General features: G+C 44.6%; 1 protein-coding gene across 1 annotated transcript; it reads left to right on the top strand.

Moving 5' to 3' along the window:
* LOC104409957 (pentafunctional AROM polypeptide-like) lies at nucleotides 1-6320 on the top strand. Its single transcript, XM_010019996.1, has 5 exons — nucleotides 1-170; nucleotides 2262-2895; nucleotides 4430-4663; nucleotides 5286-5538; nucleotides 6220-6320. Exons 1-5 carry the CDS (start codon nucleotides 1-3, stop codon nucleotides 6318-6320), a joined length of 1392 nt encoding a protein of 463 aa, XP_010018298.1.
* Nucleotides 6321-9789: the final 3469 nt, after the last annotated feature.

The following is a 9789-nucleotide window of genomic DNA, read 5'->3' as shown; positions in this document are numbered from 1 at the left end:
ATGCCGGTGTCCAAACAGGCCTTTGCTACAGCAGCGCCAGCCACTGTGCTGCAGCAGCCCCAGCAGACAGACTTCCAACTGGTGCGAGTCAAGAGCACGTGGTGCCGGATCAAGAAAGGAGAAGCCCTTTCTGGCTGTGGGGACAAGATAACTGTCTCTGAAGCAAAAATGTAAGTATAGGAGCTCATTTTGCTTATGGGCAACTGCTCTGGCTAGCCAAAGTGTGTGGTCTCTCCCTGGTGGGATGCATCTCAGACTGAAGAAGCTTAAATCCATTACATATAAAACCGTGTGACAATGGGCTTCAAAATGCAACTTGGCAGCACAAGTATTTGCTGTTATCCTTGGCATGATTTAGCCAAGTTACAGAAAAACTTCTATCTACAGCCTCAACTTCTGTAGATGGGAAGTTTACTTTAAACTTCTGGAAAGCTGAGGCAGGGGTTTCTGAATGCTGCATTTGGGCTCTTCTCCACCCCACCCCCTGCATGTACATGAAATCTTTGTGTGCAAATGCTCATGCAGAGGCATGGAGAGAGATGCATTTATAGAGATGGCTGCAGATAAATGAAATGCCTAGATGGGAAAAATAAACAGGGTAGGTCACTGACAGGAGCAAAAGCCATAACACATCCCTCAAAGTCACCTTATGCTGCTTCAGACAGAGGAGAGAGACAAATCTCCCCCAAGGATACATACAGCTCTTTGCTGATATTATTTCTTTCCAGTTAATTACCCTTTAGTTGCAGGATCTTCCTTGTCATGAACACATGGAGCCCCGTTTGTGATGCAAGTCTTCGCTAATTCAGCTACGTTTTTCATGTCAGAAGTTTTCTGGCATTTTTCATACTCAGCTTTTCATGTCACAAGTCTAACCCTTTGCTCAATCAGGTTGGAGGGATCTTCACCAGCACTGGCAACGGGCTGCGGCTGCACACAAGCATTGCTCAGACAGAGCTACAGCAGGTAGAACAGGATCTCAGCAAACCCAAAGGCAGTCTGCTTGACCTCAGTCAAAAGCAGGATGCACCTAGGGCCACAGCACCCCCCAAAAATCCTCAGCTGACATATGCTCCAACAAGGAATGTTCAGCCTCAAGTTCATTACTTCTCTTATACAGCAGAGAGGTTGCAATGGGTGCTAGCTGTGCCATGTGGCACCCAAGGCTGATTCCACCAACTAACATTCAAAACCATCCCATCTTTTAGAAGGGTCACATGCCAGAGGTGGGTGCACATACAGTTAAAGTACTGCTATAAGGTGTATATTTGGTGCATTAAAATGCTAATGTTGCATTTTAAAAGCCCAGAAGAAGTTTTCTGGAAGGTAAAAATCCTCACTGTTTTTCTTTAACACTTTGAAATCTGACTTAGAAGCAATTTGGTAGAGAAAGCAGAGAAACATCTATTTAGACCTGTAAGAGAAATTTCAGTCATGTGGAAAGAAATCAGGCATGTAGTGAAATCTGATTATCCAAGGAGCCATCTGCTCATTCAAAACATGAAACAAAGGTTCACAGAAACTTTCAGGTTTTACCCAACTGCAGCTCTAGAAGAAATCTCACATAAAATAGATTTTGCAGCTTCCTTCTCTTTCCCCCTCCCCTTGATTTCAAACAAACTAAACCAGCCATTTCTTTTCCCCCTTGCTCCCCCTGCCTCACAGAAGCAATGAGTCGTAGGGCTGTCCCCTTCACTGTTTTAAGATACTACATGCTGGCTTTGTAGGCTTTTGTCTATCCTTTAAAACTCCAGTATGGAAATCTTTCCCAACTCTCAAATCACTATTTTCCCTCTTTGGGAGAAATTTCTATCATAGCTCTGTCAAGGTTAAGAAATCCAGTGTTTCAACTGGAGCATTGCAGAAGCACTATTTGGTATGGAGGTGTGCGGCTGTGTGTAGGAATAAATCAACTCTTATCACCCAGATATACTGGGCAGAGGATGTTTTCTCCATAAATACTTTGGAAAATTTTGGCAATCTTTTCCCCACTCTCTTTTTGGAAGTTGAAATGATTGGTCTGGGGTTTTCTGCTGGGGTTTTCAACTTCCAGCATGAATAACATGCTCCAGACCTATGTTATCATTGAGCCCTGACACCTAGGAGAGACATCCCACCCTCACAGCCCCACATTTTTGCAGTGCACAGGCAGGACACTCCACATTCCCCACCTCCTGGCTACATCCTTACACTAGTTCAGACATGCAAAGTATACAAGAGGAACATAGTCATTTCAAGCCATGTTTTCTGACCCTTACCAGAGGTGAATGCATCTCCGAAGGTGGGATTTCCTGGACGATTGAAGCTCCCATCTATTTTTGCTACAAAGTGGTGGAAACGTACAATATTCTGGATCCTGCTAACACTACTCTGCTCTGGGGTCACATTACTGACCCCCAGCAACTAGAGCTAGCCAGTAGTGGCAACAAGAAGCTGAGGCGCTTCATTGTCATAGATGAAGTCGTTGACGAACTTTATGGCTCCAAAGTCAGAGAATACTTTGAAGAGAATGATGTTCAGCACAAAATCCTTGCCCTGCCTACCACTGAGGAAACAAAATCCATGGACCTGGTCTTGAACATCTTGCAAGAAGTCCAGAACTTCAGCATTGACAGGCGAACCGAGCCCATCATCGCCATCGGAGGAGGCGTCTGCCTGGACATCGTAGGACTAGCCGCATCGCTCTATAGAAGGCGCACTCCATACATTCGGGTCCCAACCACCCTCCTCTCGTACGTTGATGCCAGTGTGGGGGCAAAGACAGGGGTGAATTTTCTGCAGTGTAAGAACAAGCTCGGGGGCTACACACCGCCTGTAGCCAGTTTCCTGGATAGATCCTTCATCCAGAGCATTCCTCGGCGACACATCTCCAACGGCCTTGGTGAAATTTTAAAGGTATGGACTTTTGCAACTGCAGCTTTCCAAAGCTGAAATCACAGAATGATAGAACAGTTTGGGTTGGAAGGGACCATTAAAGGTCATCTAGTCCAACTCCTCTGCAACAGGCAGGGACATCTTCAAGTAGATCAGGTTGCTCATGGCCCCGTCCAACCTCATGCTGGATTTCCAGGGATGGGCCATCTACCATTTCGCTGGGCAACTGTTCCAGTGTTTCACTAAGCTCATCATAAAAAAAGTCTTCCTTATATCTAGTCTGAATCTCCCCTCTTTTAATTTGAACCATTATCTGTTGTCCTATCACAACAGGACCTGCTAAAAAATCAGTTCCCATCTTCCTTATAAATTCATTTTAAGTATTGAAAGGCCACAATGCTGGTAAAAAGTTCATCAGCATCCATGGCATTGCATAAACCACTTTATAGAAACGAAAATGGGCCATCAAGGCTGCATGGGGACTGGTAAACTCTCACTGAGTGTATATATATTTTTACAGCTACTAAACTTGTTAGAACTTCCTTTATATACAGTGCCTGGTACTAACCCTAAGGATTAAACCCCAGAACTCAAGGCCAGACATAGACACAGCACAACCAGGGAAAAAAGCCTCTTCCCATTGAGGCTGACCTGTAGCACTCAAATGAACTGCTGGCAGAGAATCTGAGGCTCATTATACTGGGGATTAATAATAATCTGCCAGATCATTTGCACCTACCTCGCTGAGTATGTCGAGTGTGGTAAATCCATCTACCGTGAGACAAATTCTACTTGTAAAATTACCTGGAAAGTGCACAGTAAATGGGTTTATGCCTGAAGAGCTTTAAAAACTTTTGATAAAGCTGAGTTCAGGCTATTAATGTGTATTAGAGATGAGTTCATCAGTAGCATTTTTCAGTGCTTGCACAGTGGGAACTCCCCAGGATATCTGGAGGTTTCTGGCAGTCACTGGGAAAGCCACAGGTCACCATTCTCCACTGCAAGACAGGGTTAATGCCTGAGTCAGAGGGTGGAAAAATTACACACATGTAACAACGAAAGTGCTTCTGAACCCTCAGATTCTCTATATTGCAATGCTTTCCCACCTTCCCTTGCCCAAAGAGCAATCCCAAGTGTTCCAATCATCTCTGCTATTACACCAGAGCCCCGCTGGTCGTTTCCACACCACCTTTTGTACACATCTCCACTTACCATAGCTGACAAGATGTGTAACATCACCAGGTTACATTCCCTGGAGACCTGTTGGATATTCACCAAACATACACATGCTATCCAGGAACTGTTTCTATAGAAATACTTTTTCAGGCTGCAGAGGTAGAAATTGCCCATGTACCAAGTGTTCAGGTACTGGAGGGTTGGAAGTAGATGATTTTTAAGGTCCCTTCCAACCCAAACCGTTCTGTGATTTCTTTGCTAGTATATAACATGATAACATAATTTTATAGTTCAGTCTATTGAAACACTTGCATTTTCAACAGTACATACAAGGACCACATAATTATCTTTTAATTACCTCTTCTGTTCTTTGTCCTAGATGGCACTCATGAAACACAAAGGGCTGTTTGACCTGCTCAAGAGCCATGGAAAATACCTGTTGGACACCAAGTTCCAGTCCTGCAGTGGCTGTGCCGACCACAGGGACGCTGCACTGCAGACTACCAGGATTGCCATTGAAACCATGTTGGAAGAGCTGGCTCCCAACCTCTGGGAGGATGACCTGGACAGACTGGTTGATTTTGGTCACCTTATAAGCCCAGAGCTGGAAATGGTGAGTGACAGACTTTATAATGCAACATGCATTGAGCAGAAAATTATAAAGAAGGGGAAAAAGTAGTTTTCAATCAGCAGCATGAAAACTTGTGCAAAAGGAGCTGAGCTAAACTCCAGATTTGTACATGCTACTTCAGATCATCCAATGCACCCAGTCTGGTCCTGTTGGATAAAAAGACCCCTTGCCCTGCCCCATTTCCCCCACACTTCCACCTAATTTTCCTATTCAGACTGCAGGCCACATATTGCTTCTTACCAGGCATTACCAAAGCACAAAGACAACCAGAAATTGCCACTGAGGAATGAGGAGGGAGGACTAGACCTAAAGCAAGATTCAGAGCTCTGCCCTCCATCCCATGGTGCTCTTCATGAGCGATTTGAATGGGAGGAAAATTAGATCCTTCATCCCTATGGGAGATTTTAGATGTAATTAATCTCATGTAAAACACATCATCCTCTGCAGCTCATAAATAACAAGACTCTAACATCCAGCAAACCTGTACTTTTACTGCTGCGAGTTGAATGTCAATTCTCAGAGTACTTCTAGAAAAGCAAAACCCCACTTATTTACTATTTACCAACCTAAACCTTTCCTCCCACATGCCTTTGCTCTGTTCCAGAGGGTTTTGCCAGCACTGATGCATGGAGAAGCTGTGAACATCGACATGGCATTCATGACGTACGTTGCCCACGCACGGGGGCTCATCACCACTGAGGAGAAGGAGCAGATCATCCAGTGCATGAGGGGCCTGGAGCTGCCCGTGTGGCACAGGGGCTGCAGCTGGCCCCTCATCCAGACAGCCCTCGTGGAGCGCCTGAAGCACAGTGGGGGACAGCCCCGGATGCCTCTCCCCACTGGCCTCGGTGTAGCAGGTACTGCAATGAGGGACATCAGGGAGACCCAGGAGTGGGTGCTTGGTGGCCAATGAGCATCCCAGCACAGTGACTTGCTGGAAAACATGCCCTTAGTTCAGCAGTTGTACATTTCTGCTTTTACTTTTACTTCCTTAACATCTCAATACATCCACTGAAAGACAGGATCCTTCCCTTGTGTGTAACCGCTCAGTTAAGGACTGAGTATAATTAATTGCAGTATGATTGACAAAGTCACTTTGCAAAGGTGTTTGCAAACTGGCAGTCTAAATGCACTGCTCTGGCAGACAAACCAACAATGTCATAAGGGAAAACCAATTCCTTTGTAATACTTGAAAACAGTTATTAAATAATCCTTGGCAAAAGGAATTAAAGGTATTACTATGTGTAGAAATAAAACTTGAAAACTAACTAGTATCTGTTCAATAGCAGGGATTAAACACTCATAAGATTAAAAACCAGAACACCCAGCCCCTGACATAGAAGCAATGCATGGGACCAGGTTGTGATCTCTTGCATCAGTATCCATGCATTCTATTTCCAGGAAGCTCAATCTCTACACGCTCACAAGAACTCAGACTCTTATAAACTGAAGGAGCTACTCTCCCCCATAGCAAATTAGCACATGCAAGCAAGAAAAGCTTCTCTAATGTGCAGTTAACGACGAGTCTTATTTTACAGAGATATTCAATGACACTAGTGAAGAGACCCTGGAAAGAGCATACAAGCTGTGGGTCAGGGACTGCAAGACGGAGATGGAAGAAAAACCAGCTGCTCTCTGAGATGTGTGAGCCTGAGCTGATGGTCCTGCCCCACAAGTGGAGTTGTTCACATCGTAAGTTAGTGGGCAGGATTACACCCCAGAGCTGTGTGGAACAAGAAGAATATTGGTATTATCTGATCTGATTTACCTCTTTCAATCGCTCTACTTAAAATGGAATTCATTAGTGCTCAAGAAGTGGTGTCTCAGAAGTGAAACCACTGAGTGCCAATAGCGTAGTTCATAGCAACCTGTCTTCTTTGAGGTAGTGAGCAGTATTTATTAATTCTCTTGGTTAATCCAACCTGGGGGCTGCTATGACCTTGCCCAGCACTGTCCCATCACTGCTTGTTGTTGGACCCCTGAAGTCAGGAGGTGCATGTGGCTCATGGAGCATTTAAAAGAAGCGGGGCATCTCCATGGCACCGCGAAAAACCTCTGTGCTATAGAAAATATTTGGAATGGGTTATGTCCTTCACTGGTTTTGGCATTCTGAGTTGTTCTTGTTTTCTCAGCTCACTCAAGCTAGCTAAAAAAGTAACTCAGCTGCCAGCTGTTGCTCCTGGTGTAAGGGAATTATAGCTGCTGTCACACAGCCACAAATCAGCAGATACCGCTTCTGTTGAAGCACAAAGGGAGCTGTATCTTGACAGCATGGCAGTCCTATGTCTTGGGACTCTTAAGATACTGAGGATGCGCTGGCAAGACTCATCTTGGTGCAAAAATGTATAGCGATGGTTTTACTGCACAACCCCTGCAGGTGGTGTGACAAATAGGGTACAATTTGCATTAGTGTTGCCTGTGGACAAAGCTGAGCTCCAGGCTATTCCATGGAACCTCCCAGGCATCCCTATGGAGGGAGCATCACTCATGGGTATCCTCATACCTGGTTGGGGCTTCTTCTCCATCACGGTGCTTTCCAAGTAGATAAAGGTGAACTGCAGAAAACCAGGAGTAATTAGAGGATTCCAAGTGAGTTCATCATCTTCAGGCAGCCTCAGTGCCACGTCTCAGGATCCTGACAGACTCACTGTGGATTGTACATCAGATGCTAACTGGAAAATGTAAGGGCAATGTCCTCCCTCTCTGTGGAGGTTGAATCAAAGGAATCACAATCAACAAACAACCTTTGAATTATTTACAACATTATTTTTTTCCCCTTACGCTATACCTGTTTGTGCTGCTGTGCTGGCTTCTGTTCTGCTGAAGTAATAAAAGCTGTTAAAAACTGGAAAACTTTTTAAACAATGATTTCATGTCTGCACTCAGTGTGTGCCTGTGGACATTTGCACAAGCTCAAGACACAGATGCTGGAGAGGTGAGGAATAGAACTAACATAATAAATACCTTTTCCTCTTCAGCCTGGAGGAGATGTGCCTAAAAATACACAAAAATGCTCCCTCATCCCTTCTTCAGAGCTATGCATTGCTCTAGCTTCAGGATGGGCTTTCACACAGATGGTACCACCTTACCAAGCGGAGTTGGCATACTGCCCTTGCAGCAAACAGCGTAAGAGCACATCCTCAGGGCCATGTCTTCCCATAGAAATAATCCCTGAATGCCCTGAGTTAAGCAAGCCAGTGGCTGAGGATATAGTTGAAATTCTGTTCTCTTTGCACATCATCAAACATAGGTTCATTCAGACGGTTCCAGACAGCAGCCAGCAGGAGGGGAAAGTATCACTGCTGCTCACAAGGAAGCTGTCTGCAGTGTCAGTGCAACAGGAGGCTAGATGAGGGCCTGAACTTTTTAGGATTGTGAGGGAACCCCAAGAACAGCAGTGCTGAGGGGCAGTGTGCTCCAGGAGGGGAGGTGCATGTTACCGCTGCCTCATCTGGTGCTGGCCAATTCTTGAAGACAACCTGGGTCCAGAGACCTGTAGCTCTGATGCTTCTCTCCTGGAGTTTACAGTGATCACCTGGGTACACTTGTGAGTGGTTTACATCCTCTCCAGGAGCTGGATGGGCCATTTTCCATGTAAGGTAATCTAGAAATGAATGAAGTGCAGGAAGTGTTCAAGGCCAGGTTGGACAGGGCTTGGAGCAACCTGATTTAGTGGAAGGTGTCCTTGCCAGTGGCAGGGAGTTGAAACTACATGAGCTTTAAGGTCCCTCCCAAACCATTCTATGATTCCCTGATTATGAGCTGCCCAACAGTCACTGTCCTTCCGTGCAGCAGTCTTACTCCTACTGATCTACATGGAAGGGATACCAAACATCAACTTGAGTTGCCTATTTTAAACGTCCAGAGAGAGACTGTCAGAATCCCAAAGGTATTTAGCACTTCAGACCCATGGAAAACCAAGCAGCAGCTTGGCAGGGTTCAGCCAAACTGAGCCCAGAAGAGTCCCAAACCACACATACACATTAAAAGCCCAACATCTAGGACTGATGACGTGCTTCAATGACAGTGGTGTGGCTGCAGGTCACCTGCCATTCCCACACTCTGGCTTTGCCTCCATCTTCAGGAGCCGGTGTGTGTGTAACAACACATCAAAGGAGCTGAAGCACAATTAAGACTGAAAAGTGAACACATGATTATTATTTTTCACCCTCCCTTCTGCTGCGGGTGACAGAACACAATCAACCCCTGACGTGCTTGGTTGCTTAGTAGCAGCCAGCCACATTTTTAATTATATACTAAAATATGCTAAAGAACATAAAACGGCTGTGTGACTAATACATGGATATCAAGAAAGGCATGTGACAGCAGCTAAATTGCTTCAGTGTCTGAAAAAGAGCGTCCCTGCCAGGCTTGTCATCGGAAGATCAAGGGAAGGAGGTGGAAAGTATTATTAATAAAACAATGACTTTTTAAAATACACCTCATTGTTTGCAGTGCTTTTTTGCTTTTTTTTTTCATGTCTAGCATGAATTTAATTCGTTTCCATTTATTCAGCTTTGATTTAGTTCTTGCTTTTTCAAACAGAACTATTATCATTAGACCTAAAAATCTCTGCTTATTTTCTTATTACCTCCAATCTTGTATTACTCCAAAGAGAAAAGCAGAAAGCCATACAGGACATGGCTGGGTTCTCCTCAGCACAAGTTCTTCATAGATTTCTTTGCTTAAAATTACTTTAGTGGTCCGAGAACAAGAAATTATTTTGTTATATACATGTTCTGAAGTAATTTCTTTTGCAACGTCCTGCTCTAGGAATTGCTTTTCGGCAGGGAAAAAGAAGCAAGAAAAGATAAAGATTATGAACTTGGATATTTTTAATAAGATCCCTTCTGATACAAATTCTGTGATTAATAAAGGAGTATCTAAGCAGTTATTATTCACATGTCTGGTCAATGTACCCAATGTAAAATGAGAAGCAGGCCAGAGGTCTTGAAGGCACTAAAAGATTTGACTGGATGTGTTTGAAGTGGCTAAACAAACAGCGCTGAATGTAACAGCAAATGCCCTGTACCTTCTGCTGTGCAACATGTGCTCAACTCTCCTGCGCTCGTCTGGCTGGAGCCAGCACCACCAGTACCAATTACACA

Source organism: Nestor notabilis, unplaced genomic scaffold (genome assembly GCF_000696875.1).
Source record: "Nestor notabilis isolate BGI_N333 unplaced genomic scaffold, ASM69687v1 scaffold13818, whole genome shotgun sequence".
Lineage (NCBI taxonomy): Eukaryota > Metazoa > Chordata > Aves > Psittaciformes > Psittacidae > Nestor > Nestor notabilis.
This window is presented reverse-complemented; position numbering and strand designations above follow the sequence as displayed.